The sequence below is a fragment of the Aureobasidium melanogenum genome, assembly GCF_000721775.1.
Source record: "Aureobasidium melanogenum CBS 110374 unplaced genomic scaffold scaffold_1, whole genome shotgun sequence".
Classification (NCBI taxonomy): domain Eukaryota; kingdom Fungi; phylum Ascomycota; class Dothideomycetes; order Dothideales; family Saccotheciaceae; genus Aureobasidium; species Aureobasidium melanogenum.
Genome location: NW_024470053.1, coordinates 152023 through 170625, shown reverse-complemented (window position 1 = coordinate 170625; position 18603 = coordinate 152023). Strand labels below are relative to the sequence as shown.

At 50.1% G+C, this 18603-nt stretch overlaps 7 protein-coding genes across 7 annotated transcripts; 5 read left to right on the top strand and 2 right to left on the bottom strand.

Annotated features, from left to right (window-relative positions):
• Positions 1-424: 424 nt before the first annotated feature.
• Positions 425-1534, bottom strand: M437DRAFT_37074 (WD40 repeat-like protein; the record flags this gene model as incomplete). The annotated part of the gene is made up of 2 exons (XM_041019565.1): positions 425-1087; positions 1130-1534. 2 exons carry the CDS (start codon positions 1532-1534, stop codon positions 425-427), a joined length of 1068 nt encoding a protein of 355 aa, XP_040884034.1.
• Positions 1535-1979: 445 nt separating this feature from the next.
• M437DRAFT_35889 (glycerol:H+ symporter-like protein) lies at positions 1980-4041 on the bottom strand (the record flags this gene model as incomplete). The annotated part of the gene is made up of 4 exons (XM_041019341.1): positions 1980-2936; positions 2984-3598; positions 3652-3716; positions 3768-4041. The coding sequence occupies 4 exons, from the start codon at positions 4039-4041 to the stop codon at positions 1980-1982; spliced, it is 1911 nt and encodes a 636-aa protein (XP_040884033.1).
• A 254-nt stretch (positions 4042-4295) lies between these two features.
• M437DRAFT_61463 (Actin/actin-like protein) lies at positions 4296-6065 on the top strand (the record flags this gene model as incomplete). Its single annotated transcript, XM_041023937.1, has 5 exons — positions 4296-4338; positions 4390-4918; positions 4969-5063; positions 5246-5949; positions 6000-6065. The coding sequence occupies 5 exons, from the start codon at positions 4296-4298 to the stop codon at positions 6063-6065; spliced, it is 1437 nt and encodes a 478-aa protein (XP_040884032.1).
• Positions 6066-6560: 495 nt separating this feature from the next.
• M437DRAFT_61462 (uncharacterized protein) lies at positions 6561-11036 on the top strand (the record flags this gene model as incomplete). Its single annotated transcript, XM_041023936.1, has 1 exon — positions 6561-11036. The coding sequence occupies one exon, from the start codon at positions 6561-6563 to the stop codon at positions 11034-11036; it is 4476 nt and encodes a 1491-aa protein (XP_040884031.1).
• Positions 11037-11411: 375 nt separating this feature from the next.
• M437DRAFT_38086 (Golgi transport complex component Cog5, putative) lies at positions 11412-12767 on the top strand (the record flags this gene model as incomplete). Its single annotated transcript, XM_041019770.1, has 1 exon — positions 11412-12767. The coding sequence occupies one exon, from the start codon at positions 11412-11414 to the stop codon at positions 12765-12767; it is 1356 nt and encodes a 451-aa protein (XP_040884030.1).
• Positions 12768-12978: 211 nt separating this feature from the next.
• Positions 12979-17304, top strand: M437DRAFT_36782 (P-loop containing nucleoside triphosphate hydrolase protein; the record flags this gene model as incomplete). Its single annotated transcript, XM_041019508.1, has 3 exons — positions 12979-13137; positions 13264-13568; positions 14091-17304. 3 exons carry the CDS (start codon positions 12979-12981, stop codon positions 17302-17304), a joined length of 3678 nt encoding a protein of 1225 aa, XP_040884029.1.
• Positions 17305-17712: 408 nt separating this feature from the next.
• On the top strand, positions 17713-18586 carry M437DRAFT_79668 (uncharacterized protein; the record flags this gene model as incomplete). Its single annotated transcript, XM_041027225.1, has 2 exons — positions 17713-17863; positions 17919-18586. 2 exons carry the CDS (start codon positions 17713-17715, stop codon positions 18584-18586), a joined length of 819 nt encoding a protein of 272 aa, XP_040884028.1.
• Positions 18587-18603: the final 17 nt, after the last annotated feature.

Below are 18603 nucleotides of genomic sequence, written 5' to 3'. Positions count from 1 at the left end.
GTCTGAAACGCTGGGGGGGGTGGTCGGCGTTTGAAGGATTTAGCTATACCAAGACGCGTCATGGGATCAGGGTGACGGTTTTGACATTGGCAAAACGGTGTTATGTCAACCAATACTCGACTCAAGATACTGAAATGTTCGAGCCCAAGGGGTCCGTTACAATGAACTCTTCTGACTGCGTCTGAATGGAGTTGTTGCTCCACAGCGCTTTGACACAATGCACGAACGCCCTCAGCATATGAGATTTGATAGATGATCATCCATCTTCTACGCACGCTATCTTTTGATTATGAGACTCTCTAATCAGGACTTCAGCCACAGTCATATCAAAGAGACCTCTGACAAAAGCTGAGGGCTTTATCGTACCAAAAAATCATGCGCGTTGAGGTCCCCTCGTTGTCCCTCTAGTCTCATCCTGCTATAGTCAGGTTGACTCAGACTCCCATCTCACGTCCCAAAGTCTAATACTACCATCAGGAAACGCGACTGCAACTTTCGCCTTTCCATCACCGAAGAGAATCTCAAAAGCTGGTGGGCCAGCTCTGCCCCCACTGGGGTTCCAACGCCGTCTATCTCCATCTTCAGGCTCGAACATCAACAGACAGTCTCCACTCTCGACCTCCCAGACTCTGAGACCACACTTTCTTGCACCTGCAATCAGGACTTTGCCATCAGGAGAAAAGGTGGGAGATGAAAGCTTTCGTGTGGGATCCTGAAAAGTCCTGATGACCTTGCCATTCTCTACGCACCATAGTTTTATTTGATGGCGTGAGTATGTCGCAATGGTTTTGCTATCCGGAGAGAATCTGCTTGCGAAGGTTTCCTGTTCAGGAGTTTTTAAAGTGCTCTGAAGCTGCCAGGTGCGTGTGTCGTATAGATGAATGATTTCATGCTCGTCGGTCGGAACTGCTAGATGCATACCATCCGGCGAAAAACATGCTGAGTAGTATCCTCTAATGGTGTGTTCCAGCTTCCACGACTCTGTATTCCAGATGGACACCGTGGATGTGTTTCCACACCCAGACAATAAAAACTTGCCGTCTGGAGAGAAGTCGACGGAGCCGATTTCTGGTGGGTACTCACTCCTCTCGAATACTGCTGTGATAGATAAAGGTTGATCGCCTGAGACCGATAGTGTATGCAGCAGTTTCCCAGTAGCCACATCCCAGACTCTCATGATCTCAGAACCAGTAGCGATTGATTTACTGTCTGCAGAAAACGCCACTGACAGCATTCGTTCGTCCTCGACCTCTAAGGTGTGCACCAAGTCACCAGTTTCAATGTTCCAGACTCGACCATATCCATCTCCAGATGCTGCTGCTATCCATTTGTTGTCAGGCGAAAAGACTATATCGAAAATAATGTCGTCAACTTCTTCGGATGTGCTTCGAAGAGTACCAGTCTCAACATCCCAGAGTGTGATGAACGAGTCGTCAGTGGCTGCTAGTATTTTCCTATCGGGAGAAAACAATAGTCGACCAACCTCAAAGGTGTGGCCTTTGAGGCTGTGGATCAATATCGCTGAAGCATGCATGCCGAAAAATAATAGTGCCTTCCCTGATGAGTGCAGGCGTCTGGCGTATCTAAAATTGCAAGAAAAAAGAACAAAGAGCAATAGAAGCTCTGTGGAGAGTCAAAAGTGATGTATACCAATGTTGTCCCAAAAGGGACACCGCTAGAGTGGTCCGCGGCGAAATTTGATGTTTCCTTCGATGAAGTCATTTTTGAGTTTCTGGTAGAGGTTCTACTCTTGAAATCAGACACCGCAAGACTAGAATAGAAATCTACGGAGGAATGTTCAGCATCGAGTCATCTTTGTACCTGGTTCATGTTCTCTGGTTGAAAAAAGCTTCAGTGCTGCTGAGTACAGCATGAAATCTAACCCTTGGACAACTTAACACAAAGTCAGCGACATACAGTTATATTATGACACTTTCCTTCATATTCTTTTGTTGTACATAGCTTGTCAATGAAGTTCTTTAACACTTCAAGTTGATACCCTTCCTCTTTTCACTTTCGCGAACCTCGAACATGACTTGGACACCAACAAACAGTGTGCCGCAGATGCCGAGCAGGAAAACCCATCCACCAAGACTCCCTATGATGTTGCCAACCATAGCCTTCAAGCCATCAACACCAATAGCAAATCCGACAAGATTGGCTGCCATCATCATCAAGATATTTCCGGTAGCACCAACGCCACAGATCCAGCGGTAGACATTTGGGCTGTCCTTCCACTTCTTGGCTGGGAAAAGCAGCGTGCAAATGACCTCAGGCAGAACGAATAACGTAATAAGCCAGCCCCAGATAAGTAGCTTGAGATTGATGTCGTGCCAAAGTGCGACGAAGGTAAAAACAGCGAGGAAGTTGCCAATGGCGCGCACTTTGCCTTGTCCACTGCCACCAATGGGAATGTAGATATACCTGACGATCCAGCGGTTGAAACTCCTGTGCCAGCCACGCCAGAAAGCCAGTGCCGAGTAGTTGTCACTCATGCAGCGAACCATGTTTTCAGGTGGATCGATGCCATCCACGAGTGACCAGAGTCGGAAGAACCGCCAAGGGATCAACAACTTCAACCAGATGATGTGGAGGTTGAAGTACCCGAGCATACTCAACTGCATAGGTGTATAGACCTCCCAGGCTGGTTGTGCTTTACTGATGGCAACAGCGTACAGGAAGTGTAGGCACAACTCCATGGTAAGCACGCAGACAAGGAAACGTACACCGTACATTAATGTGCGTTTGGTGCTGATGGACGCAAGAGGGTAACGTGATTGCGAGATGTAGTCGTTGAATGTCAGTATAGGGCCTGCAAGGTACAGAGGCGAGTACAAGGCGTAAGCAAGATAGTTGCGGAAGCTAAAGTCTGCTGGCTTAGCAGATACAGAAACTCTGTCGCGCTCTGACAGATTCGAAGGATCAAGCTGTTTCTTCTTCAGGCTATCAGCTCATATTCCTATAAGAGAGAATTGATTTTTACATGACATACCTCGATAGAAGAAGGTGCGCTTAAGCTCCAGTAGTAATCAAGATTGAAACTGATGAGACGGAGCACAGTAATGTTGAAAAGAATCTCCCAGCGAGGAAGAATTCCGCCATAGCTATCAATCCAACCGGCCCAGCCAGGTGTCTGATTGCTCGTTTCTGAGGCACTAGTTTGCGAGGGCAGAACAAAAGCAGCAACCTCAGCCAAAGGGTAGCCATGGCACAACTCGTTCGCGAATAGGATTCCGACGTTGAATGCCCAGGTAGCAGCAGGGACGTATGCCTTGGGAAGCTGCGTGGCCAGTTTGTAATTGGTGTACAGGATCAACAAGACTTTGAACGCGGAGACACCATGTAGTGCAAATATGAAGATCATAGCAAATGTGATATCAAAAGATAGTCTGTGGTCCATCCTGGCGTCTGCAGCAGCAGAAGGGCTCAAGCCCTGCGTCAGTCCAGGATTTCTGCTGCTAGCAGGAGCAGGCTTGGTATACGAGTCGATGCGCCAGAAGGAGTTGTAGGCTTTGCGGATCAATGGATGCAAGATCAAAAGAAGAGTCATGTAAGGAATGTTATCACGGAAGCCAGCATACTGAGCATCTGAGTTGTCCTTGATATAACTCAGTCAAAAGAACCTTCGAAGTTTATGCATATACATACAACTTTGCGTCCAGGGATCCAGCCGTCTGATAGTAGATGTGAATATCGAGAGTAATTAGGATGAGATTCTGCAGAGATCATTAGATGAAGGGCGTGAGTGTATATTGAAGCATATGTACCTTGAGAAACATCATACACAGCTTTCACCATGAAAATAGGAATGGTAAGAAAGCAGAGGTAATAGAAGTAAAATTCTGGAGTGTTCCATTTTGATGGTTGGGCTGCTGGTAAAGATTGGTTCTTTCCTGATTGGAGTGCTTGCTGCGCAGGAAGTTTTGAATCTGCTAATGAGTCCTCGGTTGATAACTTGTGAGGAGTCTTTGTCGATGTGGTGAAACGGGTGTCTAAGGTGTCAAGAGAGTATAGCTTCTTTATGAAGGAGAGCCACGACATTTTGATTTGAGACACATAAACATAGGCCAAGCCAATTGTTGTGATGTGTTTCGTAGAGCGAGCAACCGCTAGAAAGACTAAATGCTACCTGCGAAGTATCGAGTTGAGGATTAGGGGTGGTATATGTGGTAAAGACCCTTGGACGCGGAGACACATGCCAAAAGCTTGGCAGGCGCGTGTTCCCAGAATGGTGGACGAGCTTCAATTGTCGCAACTTTCGTCCATCTCATTCTACATAATCGCATCTGACAAAAATGAACTCATACAACGCACCTGCACCGCAGGAGTATGCTGGAGGTAGAATACCTCTTTCCGCATCACAGCGACCCTTCCATTGACGCGCCGCAGATGAGATTAATGCTCTGGTCCTCGATCCCGGTTCCTTCACCACTCGCGCCGGCTTTGCTGGAGAAGACACTCCCAAGTCCGTAGTTCCCTCCGTCTATGGTTCTATTGCTGGCGCCGATGCCGACTCAAAATCGCGTTACCTCTTTGGCGAAAATGCCATTCACAACCCTCAACCGCACATGGAAATCCGTAGTCCCTACGACGCAGACGGCATCGTCGAGGACTGGGACGCTGCTTCAAGACTGTGGGAATACAGTATCACCTCGCGCTTGACTGGTGCCCGACCTACACCCGCTGCCAAGAACGGCCTTAACGACGATAAAAAGGAAGGAGACGAAGCTGGAGACGGCGACGGTGATGTTGCTATGGAGGGCATTGAGGAGCAAGAGAAGCCAATGAGCGAACACCCTTTGCTCATGTCAGAGCCTGCTTGGAATCCTGCGAAGCACCGCGCTAAGTGCATGGAAATCGCTCTCGAAGATTGGGGTGCTCCTGCCTTCTGGCTAGGCAAGACCGGTGTTCTGGCAGCGTATGTCAATCCATTTCTGGGACAAGTGTGCAGTACTGATCGTCTTGTAGATTTGCCTCTGGCAAGCCTAACGCGCTAGTCATTGACATTGGCGCCAGCACCACCTCAGTCACTCCTGTGCATGATGGATTCGTTCTCAAGAAAGGTAGGCTTGCACTTTTTCGTTCTGAGTACCCCTCTTTTGGCATGAAACACTTCAATCATCTCACGGCGGTCAACTTAGCCACAAGTTGGACTGTGACGAGGATGCCTGTGACAAGGCTTTATACTGACAACAGCATCTCTTGCCCAGCTAGTTCGAGCCAATTGTAGCTGACGTTCTCACAGGCATTCAAAAATCATCACTGGGCGGCAACTTTGTCTCAGAACAACTGCGCCTGCAATTCTCCAAGATGGATCCCGTGGTCTCTCTAACGCCTCACTTCATGGTGAAGTCAAAATCTCCTGTTGATGCTGGACAAGCACCAAACGCTTCATACATCAAGTTTGACGTTCCACCGACAGACTCGTTCAGAAAGAACGAAGAAGAGCGTATCTTCACATCGTTCAAAGAAAGCATGGTACAAGTCTGGCAAGGCCCTGGCAAACTCGATCTGACAGATGGCATGGGCAACCACGTCAATGTTGATTCGGTCAAGACTCTGCCTCCACGACCTTTCGAAATGCCAGACGGCTGGAACCAGGTCTTTGGTATTGAACGCTTCCGAGTCGCCGAGGGGTTATTTGATGCCAAGGCAGCACTCACCGACGACAGTCACCCTACGCCAGATCAAAAGCACACAATCACAGCAATGGTCCAGGCTGCTTTGGCTGCTGTAGATGTTGAAATTCGACCAGTGCTTTTGAACAATATTGTCCTCACCGGAGGTGGCAGTCTGCTCGATAAGCTCGCAGAACGTCTTCACGGAGAGCTCTCGGCACTGTACCCTAACCCACGTGTGAGAGTTCATGCAAGCAACATTGTGACTGACAGAAAATACGGATCGTGGGTCGGTGGTAGCATTCTCGCAAGTTTGGGCACTTTCCACCAGGTAAGCTTTGCCTTCGTCCGTACTGCACGACAAGATACTGACCAGAGTAGATGTGGATATCCAAGAAGGAATACGAGGAGCACGGCTCTAGCATCATCGAGAAGCGATGCAAATAATGAGACATGGGGAATGGGCGAAAAGGCGTTCTCAGGCATACATACCATAGCCAGCCAAAAAGGGATTATGTTAGTCGGATCGGGAGATACCAGAACGGATAGAGAAGCCAACAAAGATCATATTCAACTATTCTATAAGTGCCGAGGATGACTGAGGAAGTGTGTCGTGTAGCGGCAAGTTTTGGCGAGTTGACCGCGCGAATCACATACCACAAACGCCAAGACACAAGTGAGTCGCTAGCGCGAGTGGGATGCGCGACAAGCAAGCAAGCAGCAAAGCTCAAGTGATGGTCAAATAACTTTTGTTTGTCACTTCACTACGCCCGCTCGCACAAAGCGTTGTCACGCTCCTAATCTTCCTTTTCTAATTCAGGCATCTAGTACGCATTTTGATCAGCATAATACCTGAAGGATCCTACAAACACCACGACCTTATGCGCATCGCGCGCGCGCATCTGCACACAAGCTAGAGCTCGCTCCCACACATCAACCACCATGTCGTCGTGGAGCTTCGCAAACGTCGGTCCTCAAGCCGACGCCTTGGACGAGACCCCCGAGACCTTCCAGGACTCTGTCAGATTCAAGGATATCGGAGGAGAATCAAAGGTCCGCCTCTCGCAGGCCTGGCCAGCAGACAAACAACCTCCTGCCTGGGCTTCCCTCTTGTCTATTGCGTCCACCAAGAAACTCATCGCCGCTGGAACCTCTGAGTCTGTTGTACTAGTGTCGTCTGATACAGTGCGAAAAACATACTGGGAAACCGATGCTGCTAGTGCCGAGAAGAAACCCAAGGATATCACACCCCAGCTCTCCCTCTCGGTCCCACAAGTCTCGCATGTCGCCTTCTCAGCAGATGAGAGCTCACTGGTCATCGCTGCACAAGAAGGAGGAGGTCTGGCCGTATACGATGTCCAAGCATTGCTTCAGGGAAACAATGAGTCGGCATTTCAACTAGCCACCAACGGCATCTCGATCCGCGCGCTTGCACCAAACCCAAGTCCTGACAACGCGCATCTTTTCGCTGTCGTTCTGACTGATGGCAAATTGATGCTCGCCGACTTGAAGCAACGCTCGTTCAGTTCCGTTTTCCGCGAGGGTGTCAGGTGCGTCTCCTGGAGTGTCAAGGGCAAGCAGCTTGTCGCTGGTTTGGAAGAAGGAGGTGCTGAGCAATTCGACCCTCAAGGCACTGTAAAGGCTCAAATCCCCAAACCACCCCAGCTCGCCCAAGCAGCTCCTATGTCGAGCATCGTCTGGATCGCGAACGATGATTTCTTGCTCATTCATACTCCCATCTCTGAGGATGAAGCACAAGATTCATCTTACCACCTGGTGCACAGAGACAAGGCAACAGGCGCTTTCACATCGCAAGCTTTTGCCGGAGATCCATGCATGCCTGCTCTTGATTCGAAGCGTTTCCCCTCACACTTCCTTGTGTCCAGACTGAGAAAGTTCCCACCAACCTTGGACGATATGCTGATTCTCTGCTCCTCTGCTGGAAGCGAAGTTGGTCTCATCACCAACTCTTCACAACCACTGGCAAATGGCGGACCTGCAAACACCTACACTGTTACCAGCATGGAAACCGATTCAGCTCGTGCTACATTGCCTATGAGCATTCTGGATGGCATGTCTGATACCTCCGCTGTCGGAATGGATCTGGATCTTTCTTCAACGGACAAAGTCATGCAGCCCATCCCAGGAGACGATCTCGAGTCAACGGGCCCTCTGCCAGCACTCATGGTCCTGAACAATGAGGGTCTCCTTTGTACTTGGTGGATCGTCTACAAGGACGCTGTTCGTCAAGGACTCCCTTACCCTGGTCTTGCGTCCGTGGCATCTACTCAAACACAAGCTGCTCCTCCTACTCCAGCCACACCCTCCACACCAGCTGCTACAGGTTTTGCAGCATTCGGCAAACCTGCGTTTGGACAGGCAGCTACTCCTGCGTTCGGGAAAACATCTACTCCCGCGTTTGGACAAGCATCAACACCAGCCTTCGGGAAAACATCAACCCCTGCTTTCGGTCAGCCATCACAGCCCGTATTTGGGCAAGCAGCTACACCAGCTTTTGGTAAGCCGTCTACACCAGCTTTTGGACAGCCCTCTCAACCAGTATTTGGCTCCAGTGCACTTGGCAACAAAACTTCACCATGGGGTCAGCCTGCTGGACAGTCCACAATTGCGACTCCACCCAAGGGTCAGGTATTTGGTTCGGCGCTGGGCGGTACCAGCGGCAACACGACTTTTGGATCATCTAGTGCATTAGGCAATAAAACACCAGCCTGGGAGTCTTCGTCGTCCATTTCACAGTCTGCTTTCGGCAAGCCTTCAGAATCTGGCGCATCTGGTTTCGCAAAGTTTACTACACCTGCCAAGGATGAAAACAAGCCATCTGTATCTCCATTCGCAGCCATTGGCAACAAAGATCAAAACAAGTCCTCTTCTCCCTTTGCAGCATTTGCAACTCACAAACCCTCGCCTCTTTCCTTCAGTTTTGGACAGCCAAGTACAGCTGCTGCTACCCCCGAAAAGGCAGCAGAGGAGACGAAGGAGGAGGCTATGGATGACGAGCCTGAGGAGACTCCTCAAGAAGAATCCGCCAAGGAGACCCCTGCTACCAAGGTCGAACCATCTAAGCCACAGACAACCACATTTGGACAGCCGTCAGAAAAGCCGCAGTCATCTATCTTCGGACAACCATCTGAAAAGCCGAAGACCTCATCGCTATTTGGTACAACGCCAGATAAGCCCAAAACATCGGGTCTGTTCGGGCAATCAACTGATAGCACCAAGTCATCTGGATCAGTCTTTGGTCAACCTGCCAAGCAGACTGGATTCCAGTTTGGTAAGCCCTCTGGAAAACCTTCCTCTCCACTCAGCAGGGAATCTTCGCCTGACAAGCCTTCGAAACTGCCTACATTGGGTGGTTTCAAGCTTGGCTCCACTTTCCAAGGTCATGGAAGTGCGAAGGACGACTTGCCTGCTTCTAAGCAAGGTGGTGGATCTCTGTTCGGATCCAGTTTCAGCAACATGCTAGGTGAAGCTAGCAAGCAGACTAAACTGCCTACACCTATCAAGAAAGAGCCTGCTACTGAAGCGCCAAAGTTAAACGACATCCCAGCCAAAAAGGCCGACGAACTCACTGTCGAGGCCGAGGAAGCTCCACTTCCTCCGGACTTCACATCTTCCAAACCCAAGCAAACAGTGGAAGAAGAGGTTCCTCCCATTGCAGGCAGTCCTCCTGTCGACCTTGGCGATGAATCTGGCCAGCTACCAGCAAGTGAAGATGAAGAGGAGGGAGAGGACGAGGAAGAGGAAGAGGATGGATCCTGGGTTCAAGACGATGGTGAAGATGGTGAAGACGAGGAAGATGAGGAAGAGGGTGAATCCGGCGATGAAGAAGAGTATGACGAAGAAGATGAGGACGAGGAAGATGAAGGCGAAAGTGAGGCTGAAGAGCCTGAGAACACCTTCGACATTGAGAAGGCATCGAAGACTCCCTTCGGCTCCCGTCTCAGCTTCCCTTCTCTTTCTCACTCAACGGGCAACGCTGGCAATCTCTTACAACCAACCTCTCCAGTTCCCTCGACAACGCCTGCTGGCTTACCCAAAGGTCCCTTCTTCGCACCGCCGTCAAAGTCACAAGATTCGCCACGCTCGCCATCACCGATCAGACAAACATCAAGCACTCCAGCAGGTCTTCCAGCATCGAGACAACATTCGCAACCAATTACCGTGCCTTCGTTGAAGGGACCATTCAAGAGCTCCAAGTCATCTTCCACACCAAAACCCGAATCACCTCAAGTGCCTGATGCTGGAGAGCTCAGCGATGAGGAAGATGTTCGTGTGCGTGAATTACTTGCTTCCGAGGTTGAGCCATCTATGGATCTTGAGCCATTCATCGCTCATCAAGACTACGTTGGCCGTGTCAACAAGCTTGGTATCGCAGGTCAGATCGAGAAGGTCTACCGTGACATCAACAGCATGATTGATACCCTTGGTTTGAATGCACGCTCACTCGAGTCGTTCGTCAAAGGCCACGAGACTCAATACAAGCAAGCTGGTCGTGAACGCAGTGATCTCGAAGAAGCCGAAGAATGGTGCCTCGTTGAGGTCAATGAGCTCGGTGTTGTTCAGAAAGAGATTGCCAGTGACCTCGAAGCCGGAAAGGTCGATGGTGTTGCACAAAAACTCGACGAACTTGCTGAGCTGCAAAAGGATGCCACAAGACTGCGCACAAGAACAGTAGACATGAGAAAACAGATTGGCGCCCGTGCGGATCCTCAGCAACGTGCAACACACCGTGCTTCACCACTCACCAACGACGCTCAGATGCAGCAGAATGAGCTCAGAGAAGGTGTAGCCAAGGTGCAGAAGCTGCTTCAAGATGCTGAAGAAGCTTTGAGTGTTCTCCGTGCTGACTTGGCCGCCGCCCCTTCCCAAGGACCTGCTACTCAACGTGTTCCCACCGTAGAGGCCGTCACCAACACGATCATGAAGATGACTGCCATGATCGAGCAGAAGTCGGGCGATGTCGACGTGCTCGAAGCACAGATTCGGCGCTTGCCTGGTGGCATCGCCAATCTCAACATTTCCGACAGCAACGAAGACATGCTCCGTAGCAGCATTCGCAGCGTCCGTCCTTTGGAACGCTCGACTAGTGGTAATCTGTTCGGCACACCACCTGCGACACGCGGCAAGAATGCTGTAGCGAATGGCGCCACTCCTCTCGGTATCTCGGGCATGCTCGGAAGATTCGGCGGCTCGTTGCGTCGCGAGAATGGTGATGCTGAATTTGGACGTAGCAGTATCATGCTGGACGGCACACCTCGCAGGAAGATGGCAGATGTGAGCATCGAGGAGGTCAGAAGATACCAGGACAGAGCCGCACAGCGCAAGAGAGTGCTTGCCGCTCTGAAGCAAACTGTCGAGAAGAAGGGTACTAGAGTCACTGGTGTTGGAAAGACCTGAGGTTGAGGTTTTCAGGAAAGTCGTAACAAAGCATAGAATAGGTTTATCGAATTACTAGGGTGGTTGAGGAATGGCAAAGAAGAGTGTTTTATTCTTCGCATCGAATATTTATGGTTACAGCCAGGAGTCTTTCATGGGTAGGCAAAATTAGCTGGCAATGCATGACACTCTGTGCATCAAGACCACTACATTTTGTCGACTGTCAGATGTGCATTAGTTCTTGGCAGAGATGGAGCTTGGAATTGTATACCGCTCGGTCGCAGCTTCCCCGAATCTCCTCGGCGTCATCTCCCTGATTGACTTATTGTACATACCTATACCGAAACACTACTTCAACGACAACGATTGCACGTTCTAGCGCGGCAGGTTATCAACATGGCGGACGCAGAGGCAGAAGCGTCTTACATTGACTACGAGGCATTCGCATCACCGGACTTCCATGCACCATCGTTCGCAAACACGCTTGTCCTTTCCACCAACGACGCCAATGACACATCCCTAGACCTCTCCACACCGTTATCGCGTGTTTTGTTCGACGTACAAGAAGTCGACACACACATCGATTCTCTCACGACTTCATCCGCGTTACCGCTACTGAAGCACACATCGACCCGCGCAAAGGCCAGCACACACGTCCTCGACACTCTTGAGTCCCAGGTTCAGGGACTGCAGCAAGCATACACAAGGCTACATCAAGATGTGGTGGAAAGATACGAGCAGGCTGAACAAGTGCGTCTCGCAGCGGACAGATTGGCCACCACCTTACGGCTTGCCAGGGCTGTCGCAAGGTGTCTACAGATTGGCCGAACACTTGAGGGTAGCATGGCCGATACGGACAAGCCACGTGAGGGTTACCGAACTCTCGCACCAGCAGCTAGGCTGGTCCTATCACTCAGAGAGGCCCTGGCTCCTGAAGACGTAGTGGAGGCTAGGTTATTGGCACGTGTGAATGCCATCACCGCATTACGGACAGAACTGCTGGACCCATCCGAGCGAAGCTTGCTTGCAAAGGCACAACAGAGTGTGCGTGAGTTCAGCATGTCAACTCTGACGGGCACGTCTGGAGGAGCAGGCTCGGTGTTTGCACAACACGACGACACAAGAGCAAGGACGTTAGCAGCACTACATACACTATACCTCCTTTCTCCAGTGAGTCTGCCGCCGAGATCATCCGCCGTACAAGGGGCCACCTTCAATCCAACTGTACTTGTGGCGGCATTGCAATCGTATTTGCAGACCTCTCTCACAGCATCAGTCACTTCTCTAGCACGTGCTCTGGCTACGCTTCCAACTCTTGACCGTACGCTTCTCGACATCAGTGCGAGATGTCAAAATATAGTGGCATTGGAGTCTTTACTGTCAACTGCGAAACCTCCAGTGCACCCTCTTCTACCTACTGCCCCCGACAGTACTACACCTGCTCCGCTTGAACCTCCATCCAGCTTCTTGGGTCCTCTTCTTGCTGCTTTGGACACTTCCTCTCTACCATCTTACTTTTGGCGTTCTTTGGCCTCGTCTTTGGCACCAAGAGTGCAAGAGATCATTGCCCGTGGAGGTGTCAGCGCACGAACTCTCAAGACGAATAGAGACAAAGTACGGGACGCGGTCAGAGAATGTGTGCATAGAGGTAGTCAACTGCCGTCTTCAACAGGGTCGAAGAAGGTTGTAGGAAACTGGGAGAGGGAAGCTGCCGTTATGGTCGGAAGTATCATCGGTTCTCTAGGCCGGTAGAAGCAGAATATCATGACTGTAGATCTTTCAAGCGCAATTACACAAGAATGCATATCATTATTCGTGAGATTGTGGATAGTTGTGCATGCGACAAATTGGGAAGCTCGAGCCGAGGCTGGTGGGTGCCTCGACGCGAGACGCGTCTCCCAACTTGACCATCGAAGTGGCGGGTCTCGAAACTTTGGATTAGAACTGAGGATCCAACTCGACCATGGATTCTAACGATGATGGAGATGTTGGTCGGAGGGCAGAAGTTGAAGATATCCAGGACGATGATTTTGATTCGTCTCCTCGACCAGCGAAGCGACGCAAAACAACTGTAACACCAGCGGCCAAGGCAAAGAAGCAACCAACGACTCGCAAGACTGCTGTGACCAAAAAGACCACTGCCAAAAAGAAAACCGTGAACGAGGATTCTATTGCTGACGACGAGGAGGACGCGTTCGATCCTCCACTTGTTGCACAGAAGCCAAAACGCAAGTCACGGGTTTCAAAGAAGGCTTCCATCAAAGATGATGAAAGTCTGCTTGGTGACTCCGACGATACCATAGGTCGAAGTGCCGCAAGATCAAAACGCAAACCACGCAAACGGGCATCTACTGGCTCTGGATCTGAGGATGTTGATGATGATGAGGACGACAAGAAAGCAGCAAAACCGAAGCATCGTATTCACGTGCCGACTATGGTAGACCTTTTGACGGACACCTTCGCAGATGATGAACCGCCCGAGTCATCTGCTCCGTGGAGTATCAGAGGACCGATCTGGAAGAAGGATGTTCTGGCTACGAAGCAGCCCCCAGTGTTACCAACGCCAGCTCGTCAGCCTTCACTACTCAAAAACACTCTCAACCATTCAGCGCTCAAACACAACGACGCTGCTCAGAATCGTACCACGCTAGTACGCAACCCACTCGTGGTGGCGAACTCTGTATCCGTACGGCAGCCTGTCGTGCCTGAAAGCTGTCCACAGAATGTAGCTGCCATGACGCCTAAAGTACATTCGGATGCCTGGGGCGACCTCAGTGATGACATTGACTCTGAACTCTTGTTGGGCCTGGTGGCAGATCAACCTCAACAGATCGAGAACGTGCCAAAAGCTCAACCTTTTCTGGAAGAGTCCAGTGACGACGACTTCGACACCGAGGATCTCATCATGCTGGATGCTAGTGCTCCGCCCGTGGAAACTGGACCACACGACAAACCACCACCACGCAGTCCTCCTCCTGCGAGAATCAACCTTGCGAAGCCCACATCTCCGCCACGGACAACAAGCCCGCCAGATGTAGACTCTGCAGATGAACTTTACAAGTCGCCAACGCGCAGTCCGCCCCCTGCAAAGACGGTCGTTGCTAAACCTCTCGCCTCGGCACGGAAGACGGCTCCAGAACCACAAACAACAGCTCCACAAATCGTCGACTTTGCAGACGAACTTGCAGATCTACCATCAGATGCTTTCGACTCGGATGACCAGACTCCGGCTAAGAACCTGGGAGGTCCAATCTGTATATCCTCGTCTCCACCTAGAATAGCAGCTGCAGCACCGAAGCCAAATCTTGCTCCTCCGCGAGGTGGACTGGTGCAAAAGACTTTGTTTGGTGGGACAGTGGTGCCGATGGGCCCAGCTACTCAAGCCAACAAAAGACATGCTTGGCCATTGGCAACACAAAGGGAGCCGCCAACTCATCACAAACTTAATGAAGAAGCGACTCAGACCTGGGTCTACCCCACCAACTTGGGAACCACTCGTGACTACCAATTCAATATCGTCAGTCGAGGTCTATTCCACAACTTACTGGTCGCATTGCCGACCGGTCTGGGTAAAACATTTATCGCAGCTACAATCATGCTGAACTGGTTCCGCTGGACGGAAAGTGCGCAGATCGTCTTTGTAGCACCCACCAAACCTCTTGTTGCTCAACAAGTCGATGCTTGTTTCAACATCGTAGGCATCCCTCGTTCGCAGACTGTCATGCTTACTGGTGAGACTTCACCAGGCTTGAGAGCAGAAGAGTGGAAGACGAAGAGAGTCTTCTTCATGACTCCGCAGACAATCATCAATGATCTCAAGACGGGTCTTTGCGATCCGAAGCGGCTCGTCTTGATCGTCGTTGACGAAGCACATCGAGCAACAGGCAACTACGCTTATGTCGAAGTCATCAAGTTTGTTCGTCGATTCAACACAAGCTTTCGTGTACTTGCCTTGACTGCCACCCCTGGCTCAGATGTTCCAGCAGTACAGCAAGTCATCGATGGTCTTGATATCTCACGGTGCGAAATCCGTACAGAAACATCCTTAGATATCAGACAATATGTTCATAGTCGTGACATAGATGTCATCAAGTTTGACTACTCTGAAGAGCAACAGATCATAATGGAGCTTGCCGGAAATGCTATCCGTCCAGTACTATCAAAGCTCGCAAGTCAGAACGCTTACTGGAACAAAGACCCTATGAAGCTTACGGCCTTTGGCTGCACCGAAGCTCGAAGGAAGTGGTTTGCAACTGATGCCGGCAAAAAAGCACCACAAGCCGTCAAGGGCATGGTCAACAGTATCTTCACAGTGCTTGGAAGTCTTGGTCATGCTATCTCCATGCTCAGATTTCATGGCATCACCCCTTTCTACAACGGCATGGTTGAGTTCAGGAACAAAGTTGATGGAGGCGAACTCAAGGGCAAATACGGCGCACAAATTCGCGACGATGAGAACTTTACCAAGATGATGAACATGATGCTGACTTGGACTCGCAACCCCGAATTCCTTGGACATCCAAAGTTGGAGCATCTCAGAACTGTGGTCTTGAACCACTTCCTTGACGCTGAAGAGAAAGCAGCTGTGCCAGGAGGACAACCTTCAAGCACCAAGATCATGATTTTTGCGGCATACCGTGACAGTGCTGAAGAAATTGTTCGGGTTCTGAACAGAAATCAGCCTATGATCAGACCACATGTGTTTGTTGGTCAAGCCGATTCGAAGAATTCGGAAGGTATGAATCAGAAGCGTCAACTCGAAGTCATCAAACAGTTCAAAGACGGCAAATACAACACTCTAGTCGCCACATCTATCGGTGAAGAAGGTCTCGATATCGGAGAAGTCGATCTTATTGTCTGTTATGATGCTTCCGCGTCACCTATCAGAATGCTCCAACGTATGGGACGTACAGGAAGAAAGCGGAGGGGTAACATCGTTCTGCTTCTTATGAATGAAAAGGAAGTACCCGATTTCGAAAAGGCAAAAGACAACTACGAGAAGATGCAAGGCATGATCGCTTCTGGCAAGGATTTCACCTTTCATGATGATAGATCGCCTCGTATTCTTCCAAGAGAGACTCAACCGATTGTGGACAAGAAGGTCGTTGAGATTCCTGTGGAAAATTCGCAGGCTGATCTTCCTGAGCCAAAACGACGTGGACGAGCTCCTAAGGCACCTCCCAAGAAGTTCCACATGCCTGACAATGTCCGAACAGGATTTGTTAAAGCAGGCAAGATGGACGAAGAGGATGCAGAGGACTTAGCACCTCGAGGTGGAGCTAAAGGAAAGAAAGCCAACGCTTCCTCGATCAAGAAGATGTTCCGTCCTCCTCCAGGCATTGAAGCGGTGTCAATACCATCGCTTGATGAGGTTTACTTGAACAAGATTTGTGAGCGCGAGCTTGATCGCAAATACAAGTACGTTCAAGGCACAAACGACCATTCTCTTACCGTTGGTCTACCGCGACTAGACCGATTTTCAAGCTCCTTCCCTGGACCAACTAAGTACATCACACATGGCAGAGGTGCACAAGCAGCTTCTGGTCTTATGAAACGTCTGAGCGGCATAGACAGCGATACCGCAAAAGACTTCGAGGCCAACCTTCACCTGTCAGACCTCGAAGGTGATGTGTCTGAGATGCTGGGAGATCCGACGATTGTAGAGATGTCGGATGATGACCTGCCAGTCGCCACAACTGCCAAGGCAAGGAAGGCACCTGCCAAACCAAGAGCTCCCAAAGTCCCCAAAGCGCCGAAAGAGCCAAAGGAACCTAAAGCACCAAAAGCTTCCAAGGCGCCCAAACCACCACCTGTAGCAAAAACACCCAAGCCTCGTGGTCGACCAAAGAAACAAGCACCCAGGCGGAACAGCTCAGACATGGAAGGATCATGCTCGAGCCCAGAACCTACACCTGCCCACCTGCGCATCGGCACCCAAGGCATCGATCTCGGCTCCGCAGACACATCTGGCGAAGAAGGTCATGACAAAGACGACGAAGCAGACTCCGAGCTCGATGACTTTGTCGTTGGAAGCGATGCGCCCATTGAGTTTGCCTCGAGCTCTCAGCCCCATATCCATAACCCTCCAAAGAAGAACAGACTCAATCTGTTCACTCAAGACGATATTGCCGAGGAGAGTGATGAGGACTTGCCTGACTTTGGACCATCTAGCATGCCAGAAGAAATTCCTGAGGTTGTGTCTGACGGAAATGAGGATGGAAATGTTGCTCCTATTCGCAAAAAGCAGGGCAGGAGAAGACAGGTTGTTGATGATGATAGTGATGAATGATCGGATGCTACATCACGTCCATGGACGATACCTTAGCTTTCTTGCTGCTTAGCACCATTACTTAACTAGATTCTTTAGCAGTCTGTAAGATCGTATTGCCATAGCTCTTGTTTGTCCGATGCCTGTGCAGACTTAGCAGAATGTCTCAATGCTTGAGCTTACGGTTCTTCCTGCTTGTCGATTTCGATTCATGTTCATGTCCTGCCTCTTGTGTTTGCTCATAGGTTGGGCAACTCGTGCCGACGTTGCGCTTCTTGATACAAGCCATTCCTGAAGGTAATCTTGTTGGCAACGATCACCATCTTGTCAACATCAACCGACGAGACGACCGCTTTTTGCATCAAGGGGCACGTCCACTTCCAGACGATAGCACTTGATACTTACCGCAACATACACGTTATAATCAAAATGCCGCGCGTTACTGAGAACGGGAAGTATGAATGCAGAGGATGTCGCAAGGAATATGTAAAACACCAGAGATTTTGGGACCACACACATTCATGCAAATCGAACCGCGATGCATACCTTAAGATCCTGGCTTTGGAATTGGATCCAGAAGGTAGTTGCAGCGAAAATTGACACGCAGAATCATGATTTACTGACCAATCCATTAGATACACAAGTGCAGGAGGACCTTGGGATCACATACGAATATGTATTGAATCCAAAACTCCTCAATGAGGCTGAAATGGAAGTTGTTACTGAGATGAGACGACAAGCGAATAAATGGGGTAGTACACATCTGACTCCGGAAGTTGTGCAAAATCTTGGTAACTGGTCTGATGGGGAAATTATGCGTGCTCTGATCTCCAAGCGTAAAAGGACGCCTGCCGAAGATGATCTGGACGTATCGAATTTGGCACCTCTGCCTAATCCAAACGCAAGCGTCACTTCACACAGGACATATCATGCACCCAGTCCGCCGCCACTTGAAGATCTTCTTGCCAGCCCGTCATTTACAAATCCTGTGAATCATCCACCAGCGCTCAACATCACACATCCACAAGTTTACGCTCAAGATCAAACCTCAGACACTGTCAACCACAGCATTCCTCAACAATCACTTGAGATCGAGGATTCAGTCTACCTAGGGGATTTTACAAGTAGCTTCGACCTAGCTTTTGCAAAGTGGCTTGATGAGGAGAACATCTCGAAGGCTGCCATTGGTCGTTTGCTCAAAGATCCTGCTATGCAGCCGATAACGAGCAAGTTGAGCTGGAAGTCTGTGTCCAAGATGAAGAATCGATTGGAAAGTGTCGAGTTCCACGAGGATAGTGAGTGAGGATGAGAGTCCATGGA